This window comes from Periplaneta americana, chromosome 15 (genome assembly GCF_040183065.1).
Source record: "Periplaneta americana isolate PAMFEO1 chromosome 15, P.americana_PAMFEO1_priV1, whole genome shotgun sequence".
In the NCBI taxonomy this organism is placed as follows: Eukaryota; Metazoa; Arthropoda; class Insecta; order Blattodea; family Blattidae; genus Periplaneta; species Periplaneta americana.
In genome coordinates, this window is record NC_091131.1 from 64,859,248 (window position 1) to 64,885,166 (window position 25,919).

Sequence of the window (25,919 nt, forward strand, 5' to 3'; positions counted from 1 at the left end):
GTCGATTTGCCCAAACATATTAGATATAATTTAAAATAATTTTAATACGGAATGACGGACAATAATCAAATACAAGGACGAAAGAAAGTTATGTCAAGCAAAAACTAAAGGAAATGAACCTGTTGCGTGAAATCTTAAAAGTCGAGAGCAATTGCTGTGTAGGAGTAGATACAGTAGGTGGTTTATTTCTATATACAGTAGCTAAGAAAACACGTGCAGTTATTTAATTTAGTTCGACGTTTAACATGACTTCTTTTGATAGACGATATCTAGGGCATAAATATCATAATTCGTTTACGGTAAAACAAATATTCGAATAATATGCGTATTTTTATTTATTTACTAGAGCTTCCTCAAATTAGAGGCTGCCATTAGACAAAGCATACAAAACAATACAAGAACAAATAGATGATGAAAGATAACAGAGTAAGAATAAAAGTAAAGAAGTAAACAAACAAACAAACAAACAATGGCAGTATACAGAATAAAAAAAGTTACAAGTAAAGAAGCGACGAAAGCAAATAAGAGAAAGAAAAAAGATAATGTTGCGCTAGTTTTTTCAGTACACTGAATTAGAGTCCATATAGATGGTTCCGTAAAAGTTTGACTGACTCTGGATATTCCAGATAAAAAATTTTTGCATTAAATATAAAGTGTTTACGATACCCGCAAAATTAAACTTAAAAAACCGCACTAAATTTTAATAAACCGTGCCTGATTTAACACGGTCAAACTTTGGTCACTAATTTAACAATATCTTTTAGCTCACGGACTGAAATTCAATCCTACTTTCAAAATTCACCTTTACAATAATATGAAAAATGTAGTAAGTCATGAATATTCATCATTGCTGACAATCAAACATTTGCCACCCGAGATATCTTCAGTATAGTTGGTGAAACCGGATGTAGTCTATATTGGCAGTCTGCATATCATAGGAGTATCCGGTTGCCGGAGATTATTTCCTTTTACTTATTTAATGACGTTGTATCAACGATGGGATCTGTCACACGTCCCGAATTCCAAACAAAGCGGATTCTCTGAGAATGCCCCCTAACAAAAGGTGTGATGTGGCTCCCACGTCGCTTTTCTCATGCAGGTCGTTGCCACGGCCCAGACCCGTACATACAAAAGAGTGCCACGTTCCAGACGCCCCATGGAGCAAAAAAGTCCCCTCGACGCGCTGGGGGCTCTAAAAATACCACGAAGCAGTGCACGAGAGGACACGCGGCCGGAGCGTGAGACAAGGTTCTCAAATAATGAACCACCCTTCTAAACCAAAGAGATTCCTCTTATGAGTGTTCAGGCAGAACTCTCTCAAGTCCAAGCATGCGCTGAACTTCCTGAAGCTGAAAAACACTGTTATATGACTTTACAATATGCAAGATGACAAAATATACCTGTGAAATTGAAATTGATTCAATTGAAACTCCTGTTCAGTGGCACAACAGAAACTGATATAGAACTCTCCACATAGGAAACAAAACCTAATCATCTAGCATTGAAAGGGATGGGTGGGAGGACTGTAGGAGAGTGGGTGAGTGAATGTGGGATAGTGAATGAATTAGGATATAAATCAGTGAATCGGGGCTCGGTGAATGAGGGGATATGTCAAGAATGAATCGGTGAAGGAATAGGTCAGTGAATGAATTTATTAGCAAAGGAATAGGTCAAGAAAAAATTGGTGATCAATGAAGGGATAGGTCAAGAATGTAGTGGTTAATGAAGGAATACGCCATTGAATGAGTTGGTGATTCATGAAGGAATAGGTCAAGAATGTAGTAGTTAATGAAGGAATACGCCATTGAATGAGTTGGTGATTCATGAAGGAATAGGTCAGTGAATGAAAGGATAGGTCAAGAACGTAGTAGTTAATGAAGGAATACGCCATTGAATGAGTTGGAGATTAATGAAGTGAATAGGTCAGTGAATTAATTAGTGGTTAATGAAGGAATAGGTCAATGAATGAATTAATGATTAATGAAGGTACAGGTCAGTGAATGAACTGGTGATTAATGAAGCATGTGTCAAGAATGAATTGGTGGTTAATGGAGTATATCGAAAATGAGGAATGGTTCAGTGAATGGAACAACAGTTAGTGAATGAATATGTGAAGAATGAAGTGGTGGTTAATGAAGGAATAGGGGGATGACGTGGTTAATGAAGAGACAGGTCGAAAATGAAGTGGTGGTTAATGAATAAATAGTTCGGTGAATGAGATTGCGAGTGAATGCAGGGAAATTCCAGTGAATGAACGGTGATTTAATGACAAGAAAGGTCAGGGAGTTTGAGATATATGAGAAAATAATGGGGCAGGTTAGTGAATTATGGGTGGGTGAGTGGTAAATAAGATATGAATGAGTGAATAAAGGGATGGGTTAAAGAATGAAGAATGGTTAAGCAAAAAATCAGATGTCAGTGAATGAGTATCGGTAAGTGAGAGAATGAGAGGTGAGTAAATGAATATGGGAGAGAGGTCAGTGAATGACGAAAGGATAAATTAATTAATGACTATAGGTCGGACAAGTGAATGGGGGGTAATAGATGAATGAATTGAGTGAGTAAATATGGGACGAATAAGTGAATAAGGAAGTAGGTCAGTGAACGAGGGGTAGAGAATTAAATGAGTGAATATGGAACGGACAATGAATGAGGAGATATCAGTGAATGAGAGGTAGTGAATGAATGATAACACAAATCAGTGAATGCAGTTGTAGTTAACAAATCAAGGGATGGGTAAACGAAAGAATATGTAATGAGAGACGAATGAATGGAGATAAGTAGGCCTAATGGGATATAGGTCAAGAATAAAGTGGTGGTTAATGGAGGTATAGGTCAATGCAGTGCAGTTGTAGTTAACGAATCAAGGGATGAATGAACGAAAGAATGAGTAGGTAATGAGAGAGTAGGCCTAATGGAATATAGGTGAAGAACAAAGTGGTGGTTAATAAAGGTATAGGTCAGTGAATTGTAAGGTTCTGAGCGGATATATGAATTAATAAATAAATGAGGAAAGATGGACAGAATAAATGATCGAATTAATTTATTTCAATTAATTAATGAAGACTGGGTAATGAAAAGGTTCAGCTGTAAGAGACTCCAAACCGCTTCATTTCGGGGTGCTGCTTTGTACGTATGTCACGTTTCCGCGAGTTTCGTATGATCATCACTAGACGAAGTCGCCACAAAGTCCTGAGAGCTCACGTGCCTCGCAAACATCGGTCGGCAAACAATTATTACAGATACACAAACAAACTTTAACTCACTGTATACAGCATTCGACCTTACAGAAGTTAGCACCTTCGTATTCGAAAAACAGGGTTTTATATCCGTAGCAGATTCTGTGAGATACGTGGAGGACAAACTGAATGTGGGGCATATTTTCTCCCAAATGTTGCATTAACTTACTTTCCTTCTGCCACCACTCGTTTCTTATACTTCACTGACAATAGTATGCAGCGCAACTATAAATATCTCACAAACTATTAAAAACATGAATCTTGAAAGTGCACCACATGAGCCTTGAATAATAATGACGTAAGGCGAGTGATTAGCATCATGCTCCAGTCGACATTTATCTGAAAAATTGCTGGGTAACGTAAGTACCCAGAATAAATATAGAATTTGCGTCAAAGAGAATCCCATGTCTCTATCCTGAGTAGAACCCACGCCCTAAAGTCATTCTAACAATTGAGCTAAGTGGCTCCGTGAACAAATTAAAGACAATGACGCTCACTGCATTATATATTATTACATGCACGGTACGTATGCGTTCATACACGTATGTATCTATATATGTGTGTGAATCTATTTTTATTTCAGTAGGTTATTTTACGACGCTTTATCAACATCTTAAGTTATTTAGCGTCTGAATGAGATGAAAGTGATAATGCCGGTGAAGTGAGTCCGGGGTCCAGCACCGAAAGTTACCCAGCATTTGCTCATATTGGGTTGAGGGAAAACTCCGGAAAAAACCTCAACCAGGTAACTTGCCCCGACCGGGAATCGAATCCGGGCCACCTGGTTTCGCGGCCAGACACGTTAACCGTTACATCACAGGTGTGGACTCTATGTATGTATGTATGTATGTATGTATGTATGTATGTATGTATGTATGTATGTATGTATGTATGTATGTATGTATGTATGTATGTATGCATGTATGTGTGCATGTATGCATGCATGATATAGGCTGGGTTTTACAGTCAAGATCTGAACGTAAATTTACCTGGGAATGATACACATGAAATATGTGTATTTCTAGCATTGTAAAACATTAATAGGCATTTATTTCATATCAGAAACACATGGTGATTTTTTTTAAGCAAATCAATTTTCTTCCCGATTTTTTGTAGTATTGCGTAGAATAAATTGACAAATGAAAAGATATCGAAGAAAACACCAATTCTTAAGTCAAATTAGTTAATGGGCCTGTACGCAATAATTAGACCTACTTTTCGTTGCGATTTTAGTCTTTTATTCCACCCGGGCAAACAATGGCACAGGTTAGAAAAGGATTTCTCTTTCTTAAAGGATTAAGGGTCACATTCTGTCACCTCTCTGCCTTTTCATGTAGCCTACGAATAAATTTGCTAATAAGAAATTATACAGTTATTTTTACCTGAACTTGCACAGAATGGAATATGCTTAGAATCCCATTGTAAACCATTATTACTTTTTTTTTACAATTGATATCACTTTGTAAAAATACCAAAATTAGGAGTGATTACAATATACGAATAACTTTCTTACAGTGTAACTTTTGACTACCGTCGACCATTGACAGACGTTCATTCAGTACCATCATTAAATTAAATCTTCTCTGAAATTTTACTAATCGCTGGTTTTTGCCAACATATTAGGTGACATTTCTTCATCAGAACTCAAAGTGAACACAGTTTTGAAGAGAATAAAATTCTATTAAAAAGAAATAACGTTGCAATTGGACTCAACATATTCATCGAAAGAACAGAAGCATATTAGCACATTTAATCCTGCAATATCACCCCCATGAAAATAAAGTCAAGGTCGATATCTCAAGAGACTTCAGGACTGATACATTATAGAATGGGAACAAGCCATGGGGCCTACATTCCTGATTGCTTGTTGTTGTTGTTGTTGTTGATTATGATAATAATGTACATTTCTCTTGGATGACCAACATTTGCACAATATCGAGCATTAAATCACATCCGAGTGTTTCGATTCGTATGCCCACTGCCCTTGTAAAGCAGACATTTATGAGTGTTGTTTGGTCAACTGTCCGAAGGCAGCTCTGAATCATATGAGGTCATAAGTGACATCTATAAGGCATCACTCACGAGGCATCTAAGCCAGGAGATAATGGGATAGGATGATCAGTTATTTTCCCCTCCATTACATACATCACTGACTAGTAACATATTACACTAATCAGACTTCAGATGTACGGTATACAATAGTTGTTCCTTTCACACATATCGTCACTTGAGATGTATTGTTTGATATTAGATACGTAAGTAAATATCAGCCAGAACCTCAATCTATAGTTGTTAATTTGTCAAAGTTGGTAAACAAATATGGCATTCCATCGAAACATTATGTTTAGGCTATTGAATTTTACTGTGTTTATTAAACTTTTTTTGTTAAGAAAATATAGCCTATAACGGAGTTACTCAATTTTGATTAAATGTAATCAATGTGATAGCTTTGTTTTAATACACTATTTTGTTCAAAGCTGTAACTTTAAAGACAGAAGTTTACACAATAGCTAATTTTATTTTCGGAACTAATTATTATTATTGTCGTCATAATATGAGTTTAAATGATTCGATTATATTCGTCATTATTTCTTATGATGGACCAACTTGAATTTGTGCAATATGTATCCTGACTTCATGTGTGAAAAATTAGTGTCACTGAAATAGTACATACTTTCTTATACATAAGCATATTACATAAGCAATAATGCTGTTATTTCTGTCATGATGCGACTTACATTACCGCCTAGATCCCATAATTTATTTTCTTGACCCATTATTCAAAATACGTGTAACTTATGAATTACTAGTATTTTTTCAAATAAAAAAAAACTTTCATTTTGTGGATACAAAACAGACATTCTTTACAAACCCAAAAAGGTAGATAGATATTTGTGTTAGTTATGAATTTAATGTACTGCTTAAATATATTAGGTCTATGATATAAATTTCGTACAAATTCACATAGAACACATAGGGTACCAGTATATTGCAATCATCTCTAATTTTTTTTTCTTTTACGAGAATTGGCATTAACAATGCTACACATAAATTACTGGTTCATAGTAGGAGCACTTCTGCAGACCTTTGGAAAAAGAACTAAAGAAGAGACTAATGAAGTGCTTTGTGTGGAGTGTGGCATTATATGGGGCAGAAACATGAACATTACGACGAAGTGAAGAGAGCGACTAGAAGCATTTGAAATGTGGATATGGAGAAGAATGGAATGTGTGAAATGCACAGACAAAATAAGAAACGAAGCAGTATTGGAAAGAGTGGTTGAAGAAAAAATGATGCTGATGAAACTGATCAGAAAGAGTAAAAGGAACTGACTGGATCACTGGTTGAGAAGAAACTGCCTTCTGAAGGATGCAATGGAAGGAATGATGAACGGGAGAAGAATTCGGGGCAGAAGAAGATATCAGATGATAGACGACATTAAGATATATGGATCATATGAGGAGACAAAGAGGAAGGCAGAAAATAGAAAAGACTGGAAAATGCTGGATTTGCAATGAAAGACCTGGCCTTGGGCAGAACATTATGAATAAAATGAATGAAAATAAAACTCAAAGCATAACTCATTCCTTTCTTTATCATTTAAACTTTTGCAAGAATCTGTGAGTGAATTTCCAACAGAACAATGAGACGTTTACAACCAGTGAGATGGGATTACAACGACCAACAATCCTTTTAAAGAGGGGTCTATCTATCTATAAATCTATCTAGGCCTAAATATAATCTGTTCTAACCTAATCTAATATATCTATCTATCTACATATCTATCTAAATCTAATCTATCTATCCTATTTAAATCTAATCTAAATTAATCTAACCCATCCAAATTAATCTATCCTATCTAAATTTATCTATCCTATCCAAATCTAATCTATCCTATCTAATCTATTTGATATAAATTAATCTATCTATACTATCTATCCTATATAAATCTAATCTATCATATCTAAATTAATCTATCCTATCCAAATCTAAGCTATCTAATCTAAATATAATCGGATCTAATCTATCTATATCTAATCTAGCTATCCTATCTAAATTAATCTATCTATCCTATTTAAATCTAATCTATCCTATCTAAATTAATTGTCTATCCTATCCAAATCTAATCTATCCTATCTAAATTTATCTATCCTATCCAAATATAATCTATCGTATCTAATCTATCTAATCTAAATTAATCTATCTATACTATCTATCCTATCTAAATCTAATCTATCATATCTAAATCTAACCCACCTATCATATCTAAATCTAATCTAGCTATCCTATCCAAATTAATCTATCCTATCTAAATCTAAGCTACCTATCCTATCTAAATCTAATCTCTCTATCCTATCCAAATCTAATCAATCTACTTATTTATCTAAATTAATCTATCTAATCTAATTATCTACCTAATCTACCTGAATCAAATCTATCCATCCTATCTAAATATAATCTACTTATCCTATCTAATCTATCCATCCTATACAAATCTAATCTATCCTATCTAAATCTAATCTATCTATACTATCTAAATCTAATCTATCTATACTATCTAAATCTAATCTATCCTATTTAAACCTAATCTATCCTATTTAAACCTAATCTATCCTATCTAAATCTAATCTATCATATCTAAATTTAATCTATCTAGCCTATACAAATATAATCTATCCTATCTAAATCTAATCCAATCTATCTACATCTAATCTACTCTATCTAAATCTAATCTATGTTAATCGAATATACCTAAATCTAATCTATCTATTCTAAATCTAATATATCTATCTAAATCTAATCTATCTAAAATTAGTCTATTCATCCTATCTAAATATAATCTATCCATCCTATCTAATCTAATCTACCTTATCTAATCTAATCTATCATATATAAATCTAATCTATCCTATTTAAATCTAATCTATCATATCTAAATCTAATCTATCCAACCCAAATCTAATCTATCCTATCTAAATCTAATCTATACATCCCATCCAAATCTAATCTGTCTATCCTATCCAAATCTAATTTATCCCATCTATCTCTCTAAATCTAACCTAATCTATCTATCTAAATCTAATCTATCCAATCTAAAGCTAATCTATCTATCCTATTTAAATCTAATCTATCTAAATTAATCTATCCAAATCTATTGTATCTATCCCATCCAAATCTAATCAATCCTATCCAAATCTAATCTATCCATCCTATCTAAATCTAATCTATCTACGCTATCTGTCTGTCTGTCTGTCTGTCTGTCTGTCTGTCTGTCTATCTATCTATCTATCTATCTCTCTTTTAACTAGGTAGGTACTGGTGCCTACATCATGTGACTAGAGAGGTACGAACTTCAACTACAGGCACAACTAAATGTATAAATAATTATTTTATGATAGGCCTAATTAACTGCATTGAGATGGGCAGGGCATGTAGCACCTATGGGCAAATCCAGAAATGCATAAATAGAGTGTTAGTTGGGAGGCAAGAGAGAAAAAGATCTTTGGGGAGGCCGAGACGTAGATGGGAGGATAATAAAAAAGATGCGAGGGAGGTGGGATATGATGGTAAAGATAGGATTAATCTTGCACAGGATAGGAACTCATAGCGGGTTTATGTGAGGGCGGCAATGAACCTTCGAGTTCCTTAGAAGCCATTTGTAAGTAACTTAAGGCCTAATTAAATTCGCTTAGGAAAATATTTATTTTGTTTGGTAGAAGCAACGTGATTTCATTTATCAATTTATTCTAAGTACAGTAGACGCTCGCTGATCCGAATTCCAAGGGATTGAAAGAGAGTTAGTCCAGTTTAACGAAATTCGACTTAATGAAGTTTTGGTAAAAATGGGTTTCTATTATATAAAACAGGAAAAGAAGTCTACTGAGTTGATGTCTTTCACTATGGGTAGTCAACACTCGATGGTAGTTTCATAAACACAGTGCACTGTACTTTATAAATAAATAAATATTTATACAATATTATTTCTGCCACTTTTTAATGATTAAAAATAAACTTTCCTAAAAATCATACTGCATACAGTAAATATACTTCTGATCACCATTTAAACGATACAATTCACTGACTCAATACTTAATAAGTGCGATGCAATGCTGCAGTACATATAGCAGGCTACGGGATATTTTGAAGGCAGAGTAACAGACTGAAGTTTCAGTTAGAATTAAGGTATTTCACACTATGGAATTTGCAATAAAGAATAATGAATACTTACAGTAGAAAGCTAAATAGTAACATTATTTTCTTATAGTTAAGAAGTCAGTAAGCTGTTTGATGGACTACTGTCCTCAACATGACAGTAATCTTCAAATAGACCATATTCAGGGCTACTGTGTAGTCTTTATAAGGATATCGCATAGCCAGTCCAGTAAAGTCTAAAGGGAATGATACTTTATTTATACTGTATTAGCACATTAAGTGACATATGTACATTAAAAAAATATATCAAAACAGCTAAGCCCTGAAAGCTCCAAAGGACGAAATGCTCCTGTACACTATACAGAATGTTCAGTTTAGCCAAGGAGTAACTTACAAAATATGCACTGAGCAGACAAAATTTCAGTTTGTAGTACAGTTTATCCAAAATTCAGTTTAAGCGGTGGATTTTTCTCTATTAATTCAACTGGAACTGAACAGTCTGTTTGATTTCCTAACCGAATTTTCAGTTTATCCAATTTCAGATTAACATGGGTCCACTGTACCTACTTGGCCTACAACAAATCACAAAAGGTATATATATATTTAGTGTGCATCACTGCCATGTAAAATGAACCACAGATGTTGAATGTGAATAAAATCGAAAAATTTAAGAGAAATTACTGTACAAAGACAAGCTGATAGCATCCCCGAAACCACTTCGGTATCAGGAATTCTGAAGATGTGTTTTCCATGACAATATCAAAATCTATTTTTTGCAATACCAAAATATTTCTCTTTACACTGAGTATAAGTAATGAGAAAGTTATCTTCTGATTGAGGTTCTGGCTGATATGTGCATCTATTATTATCAGTAGGGGGTGGATGTTGATGAAAAGTCGTCTTATTTTTCACATTAGGACGATGCCTATTAATACAGAAATCCTTTCTATGTTAATTTCAATGTAAAAAAGTAATTTCTTATATTGCATTTTTTGACGTTTTTGAACTAATAGGTCATTTTTATATTTCTTCGGCATTTTTTGGTCATTGTTAATACTTTGAAGAATTTTTAGATAATTTGGAATGCATTTTACTTTCTTCTTTACTGATAGGTGTGTTAAATCATTTTCTAACCAAATAGGTCAATAGTAATTACCTACTGAGTAAGTGAATAACAGTGAAGTTTGAGTTTTATAGGTAGTTTGGAACAGACTCTAAAGTCCATCCCACATTCCACTGAAGGCTTCACTTCACACAACGGAAGTAATATAAAATGCTTCATAGCAGCTTAGTTTAAGTGAGGACTTTGACTGCTACTGTTCTTTTGTCGATATGAGAGTCTCTTTAGAATTTATGTTTGGAAGGGGCGAAACTTTCACCATGTCCTGGACAGGACGTTGTGTCCTCAACATGGTTCGGAATGTCTACTGTGGTAGACAGTATTTTTAACACAATAATTGCAAGAATTCACGCTGCGTCCACAATTAGTTTTGTCATTCACACTCCCCATCTGGAAGATCTGGTAACAAAAGTGAAGAGCGGAAGGAGGAGGAGACGGAGAATGAAGACACTGATATGGACCACCCCTAATTGAAACACATTGTAAACCCTCATTAAAATCTATATTTTTCCCTTAAAACCTTCATTTTGTTGCATGTTCTTTTCCTTTATCTTTGCTAAATTCCATGAAGTTGCCTCCCCTCTCCGAAATCTGCAGGGCAGTCATTGAAACAAGGTGACTATTTTTTAAGAAACTGTGGTGCGAGTACGGTGAATAATATTTAAACGTCATTTTCTTTTAATTTTAAGTAATTTTTCCATTAGTTTAAGGACATTTTAATGATCATTTTCAGTAGATTTTTAGGTCATCAACATCCGCTTCCTAATTATCAGGGAGTACATCTCATTTGATATGTGTCAGAGGAAGAACAATTATTTGTATGCATCTGAAGTTTGACTAGTGTAATATGTAGCTAGTTGGCAGTGTATGCAATGGAGGGGAAAAGGAACTGGCCTCCCTACCCCATTATCTCCTGGTCTAGTTGCCTCATAAGTGGTGCCTTGTTGGTATCACTTTGTGAGATTCAGACCTGTCTTCAGACAGCTGACAAAACAACAACAACAAACAACAATGAGAAAGTAAAAAGTGGGAACTTTATTCAGCAAGAAAATTCGTGAAAAACTACATCAGCAATTCCTCTTAATCCTGTTGTAAAGAAAGTTGGTTGGTTGCTAATACTCAGTGTACTGGATTTCTTTTCATTTGCCTCTTTGCTTCCCAGTTTCGTAATGACAGATCTGTAGCTGTTAAATTTTTACACTCATGTTTGGTATAGGGCAATCTCACAGTTAACTGCTATAAAAATAATTTTAAGGGCTAGGCCTATGCTATCTCCATATATTAAATTGGTTTAAAGCAAATGTCGCACATTTCAATAATAAACCGAGTAATCATATAAGTTTTTTTTTTTTTTTAATCACAAGAGCTTCAAGTGTACTGATAATTTCCTCTTTAAAATACATTTCCTGGCAGTGCCAATGACTGATTAACTTTCCACTGTTCAAACGAAAAAATGTTAAACGTTATGTTTTATTTGACGCTCGCAACTGCAGAGGTTATATCAGCGTTGCCGGATGTGCCGGAATTTTGTCCCGCAGGAGTTCTTTTACATGCCAGTAAATCTACTGACATGAGCCTGTCGCATTTAAGCACACTTAAATGCCATCAACCTGGCTCGGGATCGAACCCGCAACCATGGGCATAGAAGGCCAGCGCTATACCAACTCCCCAACCAGGTCGACTCAAACGAAAATATTGCAAGTATATAAACATTATAGGCCTAAACATAAAACAAAAGAAAAAATATAGGCCTACTATGCTTTCTACATTCCCAAGACCTCTTGTGATGCACTTGAAAATTCTACAATTCTGAAACTGTCTGAAATCACGTATTACCAATTTCAAGGAAAATAATATTTAAAAATTTCTATCAAAAGGGTCAAGAAAGTAGGCCTAATATTCTAACTTTACTAACGTGCTTCTTCAGTTTGCTTCATACCCAAAATATATTTCATGACCATCTTTTACATTGTCTACAACTCTATCATTCAGTCAGTTTGCAGCAAAGGATGTTCGACTATTACATTATTTCTTTTCCTATAAAATTTTGTCTGTCTTCACTCTTCTATGTTATATTTTTGTTTTCCTTTAAATAAAATATTTTAAGCAGTGTTTAGTGTTAATCTTCACAAATTCCACAGTTAGGACTAAGTTTAGTACAAAAATCTGTCCTGTATAAATTCCGATTTTTCCAGTTTTCTTCGTCTCAAAGTGTGAAATGATCTACTATCAATATAATATGTACCTCCTAATCCAGTGTGTGTGCGCGAGTGTGTACAATAGATCTATGAATACAGTGATTTAATTTGTTTTATATAGGAAGGACAATTGAAAATTTGCTTGCATTGCAACTTGTCGCGATGTGGGTGAGTGCTGGGGAATATCTATGCTGCTTGGCCCAGGAGAGGAGAGACAGGGACAAAGCTACCAGCTGGCAGTGTGATGTGTATTGAAGGAAAATAAATGCACGAGGGTTAAGATGTACTGTGCACTTCAATAAAGTACATTAGTTACTTACTTATGGCTTTTAAGGAACCCAAAGGTTCACTGCCGCCCTCAAATAAGCCCGCCATTGGTCCCTATCCTGTGCAAGATCAATACAGTCTCTATCATCATATCCCACTTCCCTCAAATCCATTTTAATATTATCCTCCCATCTACATCTCAGCCTCCCCAAAGGTCTTTTTCCCTCCGGTCTCCCAACTAACACTCTATATGCATTTCTGGATTCGCTCATACGTGCTACATGACCTGCCCATCTCAAACATCTGGATTTAAAGTTCCTAATTATGTCAGGTGAAAAATACAATGCGTGCAGTTCTGTGTTGTGTAACTTTCTCCATTCTCCTGTAACTTCATCCTTCTTAGCCCCAAATATTTTCCTAAGAACCTTATTCTCAAACACCCTTAATCTCTGTTCCTCTCTCAAAGTGAGAGTCCAAGTTTCACAGCCATACAGAACAACAGTAGCAGAGCCTAACTGTTTTATAAATTCTAACTTTCAGACTTTTTGACAGCAGACTAGATGACAAAAGCTTCTCAACCGAATAATAACACGCATTTCCCACATTTACTCTGCGTTTAATTTCCTCCCGAGGGTCATTTATATTTGTTACTGTTGCTCCAAGATATTTGAATTTTTCCACCTCTTCAAAGGATAAATCTCCAATTTTTATATTTTCATTTCGTACAATATTCTGGTCACGAGGCATAATTATATATTTTGTCTTTTCAGGATTAACTTACAAACCTGTCGCTTCACTTACTTCAAGTAAAATTTCCGTGTTTTCCTTAATCGTTTGTGGATTTTCTCCTAACATATTCATGCCATCTGCAGAGACAAGAAACTGATGTAATTTGTTCAATTCCAAACCCTTTCTCTTATCCTGTACTTTCCTAACGGCATATTCTAGAGCGAGGTTAAAAAGTAAAGGTAATAGTGCATCTCCTTGCTTTAGCCCAAAGTGAATTGGAAAAGCATCAGATAGAAACTGGCCTATATGGACTCTGCTGTACGTTTTACTGAGACACATTTTAGTAAGTAAGTAGTAATGTATAAAATTATGTAGGTGTTATCTTTTATCAAAACAACTAGCTATTGAAAATGATTTCCACCTCTCTGGGTGCAAATATCACATTGGCATAAAAAATTTTCGTACACCTGCTGCAGCTCATTTTCTGTAATTTCACTTATCATTAGTCTGATTTCATTTTCCACAGCTTCAAGAGTACGAGGATTGTTTCTATACACTTGATGCTTTAAAATTCCCCAAAGATAAATATCACACAGACACTTAAATCAGGAAAATAAAGTGGCCAAAGTTCATGACTAACCATAATTAACCAATCAACAAATATCTCTTCTAGCGAAAGTACTGAGTGATGGGCTGTACATACATACAGTGGCTTTATCCTGGAAGTAGACATGCTGTTTTTCTTCTTCAAAGTCGCAAAGATGGCTGCAGTATGTTTTGAACATAACATTCTGAGTTAACTGTGTCATAAAAGAAAATAGGGCCAAACATCCTGTGTGCACTAATGCCACACCACACACCCACTTTTTGATTGTAAAGAGTAACTTCACGAACTCAATGGAGATCTTCAGTGTCCCAATACTTGGTATTCTGTGATGATGGATGAGTGGAACAGAGAAAAATTCTCTCCGACACCGGGATTTGAACTCGGGTTTTGAGCTCTACGTGCTGACGCTCTATTCACTAAGCCACACCGGATTCCCACCCTGATGTCGGATTGAATCCTCTCAGTTTAAGTTCCACCTCTTGGGTTCCCTCTAGTGGCCTATCCTCATGCACTGAGTCATAGATGTTTGACAGTGCCACAATGTCCATACATGTGCAGAGGTGCATTCGTTATGACTAAATGTGTTCTGTTGTATTCTGCGAGTTTAAGTACCACTTAAGTGGGGTCAAGCTTCTTCAGTCATGATTAGAACAGATGGATTACCTATACCAGTGGTCGTCAGCACTCGCTGAAATGTGCAACGGGTACGCGTTGCCGTTCCGTGTGCACTGTCGTGCAACAGGGAGAGATAGAGAGCATACACGCTAGCAGCTATGAGAGCACTATAGTGCACTGCGTTTTCAGCGGGTAAGAGAGGTTAGCCCCAGCGTGCTCTGTGCTGACGACCACTGACCTATACCATCATGAACAGATTGCAATATCCACCGAAAGAAATTCACATGAGTAGGCCTAGTACTGGATCCACTGATGTTAAGAGATTAATTACTGAAACATGATATGCCTAAAGTTCAACATTGTCAATCCTCTTAATGCTGACGTTTTTGAGATGCCATATCCCTGTGCTATCCGAGTGAAGCTTTCTTCGAACTTAACTCCATTCTTGCCTGCAAGTTTGTCGTCTGTTAGAAGTCTTCTTTATGTTTCTCTGTTTAAAACAAACCCAGTTTCTCACCATTTTTTAAACAAACATTTTACATATCGTACTATTTCAAAATACTGCACCAGGGACATGTCGAAATTTGCTTACACATCTTGCATACAATTCTTTTTCTTTAAGAGATAACTCTCGGCAAGGAACACTCTTTGTTCAATAGTGTCTTCAACCACGGTAATAATTTGTTTCCAAGAAAGTCTTAGGAATGCAACTGAGGAAATCAACCCTCTCTTTCAATACTATAGTAAACCAACTGTAGTCTTGCCTTTCCTAAAATGTAAAGCAGAAAGTATATAGAAATAATCCACATACTCTTGAAGTTCTGTAAAATGAAATTGAAATTAAAGAAAATGAGCTGCAACAGGTGTGTGAAAGTTTTCTATGCCAAGATGTTTTTTTCTTTCTTTCTTCTTTTGGAGGAGAGTCTGAAGACAATCACCACAGCCTGAGGCTTATTGTGCCAATCTCCACATTATGGAATAATTGTTGAAATCCTTAGGACTGCATTACTGTAAATATATGATTCACTGCTTGGTGCAATTTTATCAATTCAGTTATAGCATCCAGGTATGACAGAGTCCGTCTCCCTGTTGTTATTCTGCAGCATTCTCAAATTGATGGACTCTATTTCTAATTCAAGTATTACGTCCTGCTCCATTCTATATTGACCTGAATATCACAGCAACATAGATATCGCAATTCACCATGGCACCAGCTGTCCAAGAGAGCTAAACTGCCTGGTCTGCCATTGTCCACTGTGAAAACCTCCCACAGACAGATGGATATATAGGTGAATCACGGTACCATGTCTGCTGGATCTCCTGCTCGACCTGAAACTACTGAAGATGAAAGATGAAGTTGTACTTAGTGAAAGCAAAATGAGTTCGATTTTCAATGATGAAAGCTACCCAGCAATTCTGCTTCAAGTGGTTGAGGGGGAAAACCTCGGAAAAATAACCCAACCTGGTAACTTGTCCCAATCAGGATTTGACTCGGATCCACTCATTTTACTGTTGGACATGCTAACCATTATTCAAAGTAATGGACAATATGATGTTCGCATTCAGAGAGGTGGAAATCACTTTTAACAACTTTGCTTTAATAAAAGGTCTACATAATTTTCAACATTATCAAGCCTATTCACTTATTATTTATTACTTTACTGAAGTACACATTGCATCAAACCCCCGCACATTTTTCCTTCACCATCCAACTAACAAACTTTCTTTTAATACATTCTGTAATGCCAGCGGACCATTCCTGTACCAAACCAGAGACAGCACAGATCTTCCCAGTAATCATACACACTGCAACCAGTCAAAGTGCCGGCACATTTTAAATGATCCTCTCTGTACTATACGCAAAAGTCCCCTTCTGCTGATAATTGTAAATTTTATCCTATGACATCTAAACAGCTAGTTGAACCAGTAACAAGTTTCATCACTAGATTTTCTTATTTTCAAATAAAATTAATACTGTAGAAAAAGTATTCTTCACAACTTCCTTCATTTCACATACTTGACGTCGAGTAGGCCTAAGAAGCTCTCTACTTACTTACGCTGTGAGTGCTATTCAGAGTCGCTGATATGGCAATAATGGTAGCCTATAAGAATGGAACGAAAAGAAAAAAAAGAAAACCTGCCTCACAGACGCTTTTCCCAACTCAACTATTACAGGTGACATGATGGAATTCGAATCTTTATCTTTTTAAGTTAAGTTTTTCCAGTGGGTTATTTTACGATGCTTTATCTACTGCTATGATTATCTAGCATCTGAGTGAGCTGAAGGTGATAATGCTAGCGAAATGATGCTGAAGTCCAGCACCGAAAGTTACCCAGCATTTGTTCTTAATGGATTGAGGGAAAACCTCGGAAAAAACCTCAACCAGGTACCGGTAATTTGCCCCAACCAAGATTTCAACCCGAGCTCGTTAGTTTCACGGTCAGATGTGCTAACCCTTACTCCACAGTGGTGGACTTTTAAGTTAATTAAAGCACAGACGAGTTGCCAAATGTTGGAATCTTATTGAAAGTTGCAAACAATGTATCGAGTCCTATTGGACTTTCCAGTTAAGAACTGTAAATTGATACATTAACTGATACATTAACTTCGTAGTCATAGAAACAGAACAAAACTAGAAACTAGAGATGGGTTAAAGTAATCCGGGTTAAATTAACTCTGAACACTTCAGTCATAATGAGCTCATTGTACTTACTTAGCCAATATCAAGAAGCTGTAGTTGAAACGCTATGAAACCTTTTAAATCAGTCTGAGATGCTGACCCAATACCCTTTCGTAGTATTCTGTGTCTCAGATTTAAGACACCGAACAAACAAAATCACCTCAAGCTTAATTATTCACATTCACATAACTGGTACATCCCAAGTTATTCTAGTACCGGTACTAAACAGACTGCATCTTATGCACATATTTTATAAGCATACACTGTGCTCTGACAATTAGGGTCCTCCGACTTTCAAACTGGTCTTTTTTGTGGTCATAACCTTCCCAGTGATGTCACTTCGCTGACATACATAATTCGACCAAGGAAACGTAGGCTATATTGCATGTGCTCGCTCTGGACAGCATCTTACCTTGTTGTTACTGCTCTGCATCCAGGGTACGAGACCATCAATAAACTGCCCAATATCAGAGCACTCTATGGAGTTGTCGGGGTCTCCAAGATAGTTGATGAGGTTCATGGCCAGGGTGAGCTTCGTCTTTGTGTCTGTTGTGGACAGCAAAGGAAGAAAGCCGTCCATATCTCTTGGTGAGAGCGCCATGTCTAAAGTAGTGATAACAATGTCCTGTACAGTTCAATAACGCACTTCAACACACTGTGTCGCACTCGGATTCATCTTCCATCACAACACACGAAGAGTTCTCACACATCACCACAAAAAGTCAATTCGTTACTAAGGAAGCCATTACAAAACAAAACTCAGCTTTGAGTCACGCTAGGCATTCTAAATGTTATTAATATTGTGCGCCAAAAGTAAGCCACTTGTTTCACCAGCTATCTCCTTTACACCTATAACACATTCAAAACGGTATAAAAGTTACAAACTCTTTACACAACATGAATCATCATAAAAAACGCCCATATTAAAAAGAAGTTGTAAATACACATTACCAAAACCACAAAATCAATTAGTAACGAAGACTACTTAAATTAATTGCTTGGTGCCACTCCCATTTTTTACAAAAACAAATATTCCTTAGGCTTAGGTATATATTTCACATGTATATATAATGAAAGAGAAAGGAGCAAAGCGAATCATAAACGTATCATATATACTATTTTCTATGACAAATCCCTCTGTACATTCTGTATGCTGATTTTCAAGTCCGAGAAAACTGAGCCTGTCATGACTGTAAACAAAATCGTGAATCATTGTGAACAGAATATTAACATAAAAAGAAAATCTTGGCACTTAAGATCTAAATATACGAAGGATGGAAGAAAGACTACTAAATACAATTACGAAAAAAAAAAAAAGGCTAAGACAAATTCTGTAAGAAAAACCTACAAACTAGACACACATAGCGAAACACGACAGGTTAGGTTTACTTAATACTTTCCATCAGTACCCTCCCTTTCCGTCACCGATTCAGAATCAAATTAGGGCAAATTTTATGTACATTAAATATAATTAAAATATTACTCTCTACTGCCACACTTAACAAGTGCATGTGAATATTTACCTAAACTAGCCACATACTGTTAGAAATGGCTTCCATAATGAATAAATCCTTCATAAAATTGACACTTGTCCCTGCAAAAGCAACACCTCCAAATATAATTCCGCCATATTGATAATGTGCAAGGAGTGCGTTTTGATACATCCAATAGATTCAGAGCATAAAATGTATTTACCGAGTATGGACACTCATTGGTCGTTTCAACCGGAAGCCATCTCGTAGCGCTGTAATATGAACGTATTTTATAAAGAAAATTATTGTTATAAAAATGACGAAAATTTGAGGTTATCTACAGAAACAAAGAACCCAATTTTCTGCAGTTTTTCCATTCTTTCTATAACTGCCAGAAATACAGACTCCTAATACGTATTACGTACTGAAAATTCGAACCTAAATATTCTGTCTATATTTGAAGGTGAAAAATGTCACACAGCTAATATAATACTTTTGTAGCCCCATGTGTAAGAAATTCTAACTTTGGAATTCTTATTTAATAATCTATGTTAAAAAAAACTATAACATAGCTATAGCTGTAGGTATATAATTTATTTAATATTTTACATTGAGATTAAACACCACTTCCTGCCATCTTGCGGAAATTCCTTAACTTATTTGGACGGACTATGTTCTTTGCATCCCATTCTCTGTGTAACATTCTTTTGCTTTTCCCAGCTGGAATCATAAAAGTAAAGGAACCAACGAGTTAGAAAGTTAGAAATTCTAACTCGTTGAAAGGAACACACAGCCATTTATAATGTAGCCTATGTACTGTGCACTATACTGTACCGTACATTATTATCACAGTCTAGTATAACCAGTCACGAAGCATGAGTTTATGAGGGTACTATGAACAATAGACTGTGCAGATACTATTTCGCATTGTCTGTGATAAGGCGATAGTAGCGATCCTAGTGGTTACCAACCATCTATGGATGCATATTTACTACGTATTGAGCTTCGTGACTGGATCTACTAGACTGTGATAATATATTAGCCAACCCCTCGATTTAGAAAGATCGTAATTCAGCCGCATGCTGAATACAGATTGTACGTCAATTGACTGCATTGCAGAGGTGCACATGGGATAATCTACGAAATAGAGTAAAACAGTTATCTGTACGTAATCCAGTCAGTTATACGTAGTTCTCGTTTTAATAGGATTACCATATGAAAAATGAGAAACCTAGGACATCAAAGATAGGAGATACCAAAACATAAAAGATAAGAAACCAGAGTACGTCATACTAAAAAAAAAAGTTATAAACATATTTTGACAGGCACACATGTTTATTACAAAGATGTTACATTTATTTTTGTAGGCCTACTGTTTCGCTTACAAAGATCGGGGTTTGTACTACTTTTCCCAACCATCATAGTAAATATTGGATCGGTACCAGTATCATGAGCGATTGCATTTATTTTTAAACTACCAATATACAGTGCGAACGAAAAGTCCCTCCGCAGCTCTATTAGTTTTAGTAATCCTAGACTATAATCCTGTAGAAAGTTGACACTCCCCCAGCCATTCCGGTTTGACAACTTCACACTCCCAGTCCATTATATGTTTAGCGGCCGGAGCTGCTACTTGAATTCTCTGCCTAGTGGATTCTCGGCTACACAGGAACTGCGGAGAGACTTCTCGATCGCACTGTATAATATACTGTATAAATAAATATATCACGTAACACAAAAGAAAAAAATAACAGGAACGACCACAAACAAGAAAAAATCTGCCAACATAAAACAAAACTTTTAAGGTACATCTACACGGTTCAACTTTTCTTTCGACTTTAAACATTCAATCAATGCATACAAAGGTGCATTCTATACGGTTCAATTCTCTATGCGTTTACGCATGCAATATGGGAGGAATATTGAAAGAATCAAGTTGAAAACGAAAGTTCAATTCAGATGCTTGCAGATTTTGTGTCTAGACGGTGCGCCATGTTGAACGTCGTCTTCACTACGTATATAGCCCATGTTACAACCAGAACGCGAAATCCGTCAAAACCCGAAGTTTCTAGGAAATTCTAGTTTGACAAAGCTCTTTAGGAAATGTTTTCGATTACATAAGTCAGTTACATCTAGAAATAACTACGGCTGATGATTGCAGCAAAGAAAGAAGCCATCAGAAGCGGACAAAAGTTCGTCCATTGTGCTTGCGAAAGAAAAATTACGTTTCGAAGTGGTGTTTGTGTGTGAAAAAGAAAATTCTCTCAACTCTAATAACATGCCTTGTCGCAACAAGTGACTTGTGAGGCAAAAATAATAATATTGAGTTCTGGGACATAATTATTTGTAGCTCAACAAAAATAGTAATGTTTAAGCAGCTCATAACATAATTATTTCTGTAATAAAACTATTTTGTGTTTCAACAACAATGACGATAGTAATAATAATAATAATAATAATAATAATAATAATAATAATAATAATAATAATGTTCATTTACAAGAACCAATTTCATAAATTCTTTTTATTAATAAATTATTTTTTGATGCAACAATTACGTAAGTGAAAACTAGAATTTCTTCGGGTTTTGACGGATTTCGCGTTCTGAAATCGTTACAACGGGTTTTCACTAATACCAATCAGTTATTTCTAGATCTAACTTAATCTAACTAGAATTTCTTAAAGAGCCATAGTTTTAGATGTAACTGAATTACGTAAGTGAAAACTAGAATTTCTTAAAGGGCTTTGTCAGAACTAGAATTTCCTAGAAAGTTCGGGTTTCGCGTTCTGACTGCAACATATATATTATTAATAAAATAATATTAAATATTAATCCAATACTTAGGCCTACTTGATTCGCAAAATTGTGACTGAACACACTATAGGCACTCGTATCTGCGATAATCTTCAATAAAGCTAATCGTACTTGCCGCCATTTTCAGCTTACTAGGTCTTTATTCACGCAACCTAAAACAATCAGCTGTTCGCTACATGCTACTGTTGAACGAAATACGCACAAGATATCCACCGGCGATGGGTAGCTTTCAATTGCCGCATGCGCTCTAATTTTTAGTGTAAAAAAGCATGCACAATTGAATGCGTTTCATATTGTCGACCAGCCGTAAGAAAGGAGAGAGGATGGTGACCTAGCTTCCTGGCCAATATCGAAACCATAAACCACAGACAATTCACGGCACAAACACACCACTCTATTACATCACAACCAAATCTCCCCCTACAAATGACAATTGGTATAAAAAAAACAGGGTGGCACTTCTTGCAAGTCATCTAACATACAGTGTGTTTCAAAAGTCACGCATATTTTCTGCTACAGCTAAATGGAAATGGTTTTCTAAAAACGCTCGGACACGTCTAATAATATATTTTAAAAGTTACTTTTTGTAACTTGTGACGTCATCGGAAACATTTTCAAATGCCACCCTGTATTTTTCTGTATACCAACTGAAAGATTTTATTATTCTCCATGGTTACACAAGCTATCAATTGTTTTATTCTACAAACGTTGCTATGGTAACAAACTAAATAGTTAAAATAAATGTGTTACACAAGCAAATGTTTAATAGATTAATTAATTCAAAATGTTGCCTATTTGCGATGTGTCAATGTAAAAGACGCAGAACAAATTCCTGTTTAACATTTTCAATGACTGCTGGTGGTATTTATTTACACTCCACTCGTATTCTTTTCAACTCATCAATATCAGTAGGCTTACATTTCAAATAATCCCATAGAAAGTAATCAAGAGGGGAAAGATCCTGCGATCTTGCAGGCCACTCTACAAATCCTCTTCTTTCGACCCATCTATTAGGAAATACTTAATTCAGATATTGCCGTACAGGAGCGCATAATGAGGAGCCTCATCTTGCTGATACCAGATGGAATCATTAGGTAAGATTGGATCCTGGAGGTTTGGATGAAGAACGGCAAGGGCTGGTATTAACTCTTCACGCAAAAACTCTAAATACCGGTCCCCATTAAGTGTATCATCAGAAAAGTAAGGGCCCACAACTCTGCAATCAGTAATTTACTTTTTGGGGAAATTGCGTGCGAGTTTCTATCATCTAGCGTGGGTTAAGTTTCTGACCAGTACTTGCAATTTTGTCTATTCACTTCTCCATTCAGACAAAATGTAGATTCATCAGAGAAAAGCAAGCTTGATACGAAATTGGGGTCTCTGTCACAGTGGTTGGCCATTGCCTCACAGAATTACAATCTTCTGTCTCTTCCATTAGCTCCTGCATGGGCTGCACTTTATAAAGGTATTTATTAGGCCTAAAACGCAGAAGTCTCCAGATGGTTGTTCTCGATACATCAAATGTGGATTGTAATTCAGTAAGTGAAGAATGTGGGTTTTCTTTCACGGTTTTCAAAATATCTAGTTCAATTCTTCAGTAGTTGATGGTCTACCAGATCTTTGGACATCGCACATATCCATTTTCATTGAATCTGTTTCGAATTCTACTCACAGTAGATTGATAAATATGAGGTCGATCTGAATGTGTTTAATTGAAAATTGCCAATACTTCATATTGTCTACGTTTCCTGTCACCATAGCCAATCATCATTAAAATCTCAATTCTCTCACTTTCACTATTAACATCGTTATTTTCTGTCAATTTATACGAATAAACTGCTTCCATAACACCAGGAAATCTATTTATTTTGTTACCATAGCAACTTTTTTTGTATAAAACAATTGATAGCTTGCGTAACAAGGGAGAATAATAAAATCTTTCAGGTGGTATACAGGGTGGCATTTAAAAATGTTTCAGATGACGTCACAACTCGCACAATGATATCAAGAATGGTTTGTTTTTGTGAAAAAGTGTATTTTAACATATACTATTTGCCGTGTCCAAGCGTTTTTCGAAAAAACATTTTCATTTAGCTGTAGCAGAAAATATGCGAGACTTTTGAAACGCACTGTACAGTATATTTAACCATCATTTATACATGACGGCTGAAGAGGGCAAACAAAAGACCCTATAATAGCCGCCGGGTATACTAGTATATCTTTTTTCCTTTACCGGCAATAAAACTTTTGAATCCGTATTTTGTGTGTGTCCTGTTCTCGCATAGACACTGCAGGCTGTTTGATGTCGATCGTACAGAGTTCGTGGATAGCCAGACTACCGCAATCCTTCGCGCCGGAAATGCCGACAAATCATCCACTGATATTCCAGCGCGCGCTGTTGCCGTTTACAGTTGTATAGGGAATGAATGTAGCGTTCAATATTTTTAATTTTAAGGGCCACGAACATTGGTCTAAATATGGAGTTTTATTTTAAATGTTCCCATACTAAGCGGTTTCGAGAAAATAAGCTGCAGATGAAGTTACATTCGACGGTTATCACGTCGACTACACATCACGACTGGTAACTACATTTGTGTCAAATTAAAAATTGGAATTTGTAAATTCTTGATAAATTCTCGAACAGGCTACGCTACATGATAGAAAAATTATGCCCCTTCTGTGTGTATGTGTGCGTGCGCAAATCAGGCCTTGCACAGAACTACTTACGCGCATACTTACCTGAGCAGAACTTGTGGCGCTGAATACAAAAAGGTATCACTTATGTTGCTCAATCCTTCCTGCTAGTCAATATAAGCGCGCGTTACATCGAAGTGAGGTAGAAATAAACGCGAATGCCCATAGGAATAGTCACTAGACTACACATTAATCACGGACAATTTCCTATCAAGAACAATGCAGCAGACTGTAGTGCGATTTTTTAGTTTGCTATATTAATTGCTACGTTATTCGCCGTCGATGGAAGTTATATCGAAAAAGGTATTTGGCGGGATGAGGCCGAGAATTCGTCACAGATACCCGACATTTACCTTAAAGTTGAGGAAAACCCCAATCACATAATCAGCCCAAGTGGGAATCGAACCCACATCCGAGCAAGGCTCCGGATCTGCAGGCAAACGGGCTAGGTCTGACCTATGCTGTTGGCTATAGCGTGATAATTAGGTGATGAGTGTATTTGATGGAAAATTGCAAATCAACAGTAATGTCGCAAGTACTAAATTAAACTCACCAAACTTGTTATAAAGATTTGTAGGCGTATAGCAAGAATAATGTTAATTTCACTAACCTGTATGACAAACCTAACTATAAGTCTGAGCACTGTCTTAATATTATATATATTCTAGAACAACAATATCGCATATACGTAACAGTGGATAAAAACCACATACATTGACAATACTTCCATACTTACACCAACGCATATGTTCCAGTCACACTGTTTACTGCACAATTCATGTATTTGCGCTAATACAAACAGAATATTAAGAAAGCTTTCAATGTGAAACGCATTTAGGGAAAGCATCAAATCTGCAATATACGATATTTCGAAGTCTGAATTTTTATCATCAAATGAAGAGTGTTAAAAATTGCAAAAATTAGATTATCCAAACTCTCAATGATTCCGATCAAACAAAAACCTTTACGTAAGTTGCAGTTTGAAATTAGTATTCATCCTTTGCAGTGAATTCGAAACTAAAATATTGAAGACTGGACTTTAATTCATCTCATCCACTCTTTATTCTTACATAACAGCTGCATATTTGAGCTTCGATGTTCTACACATATTGCAAATAGCCTAATCACTGATAGTTGAATGAAATTCCGGTTATCTTATCAGGGGCGGCTTTAGGGATAGTGCCCTCGTGGCATGGCACTGCCTAAACAAATATAATTAAATCTTATTTTTAATTCATGTTGAATCTTTCGTATACTACTTTTAACACTTGAATATAATATAATTGATTAAATGGCGTCTTACTCGTGTTAATTATGTAAGCATGTGTGG

The 25,919-nt window shown here is 35.8% G+C and overlaps 1 protein-coding gene across 9 annotated transcripts in view; it reads right to left on the reverse strand.

The window, feature by feature from the left end:
• Positions 1-19,267, reverse strand: part of chb (chromosome bows) — a 129,109-nt gene extending 109,842 nt beyond the window's left edge. For all 9 annotated transcript variants that reach the window (XM_069847435.1, XM_069847438.1, XM_069847437.1 and 6 more), the window contains exons 1-2: positions 19,132-19,267; positions 18,021-18,457 (exon numbers count right to left, since the gene is read on the reverse strand). In XM_069847435.1, the coding sequence (XP_069703536.1) occupies positions 18,021-18,209 (189 nt within the window). In that variant the 5' untranslated portion in view covers positions 18,210-18,457; positions 19,132-19,267. The remainder of the gene's footprint in view (positions 1-18,020; positions 18,458-19,131) is intronic.
• Between the last annotated feature and the right edge of the window lie 6,652 nt (positions 19,268-25,919).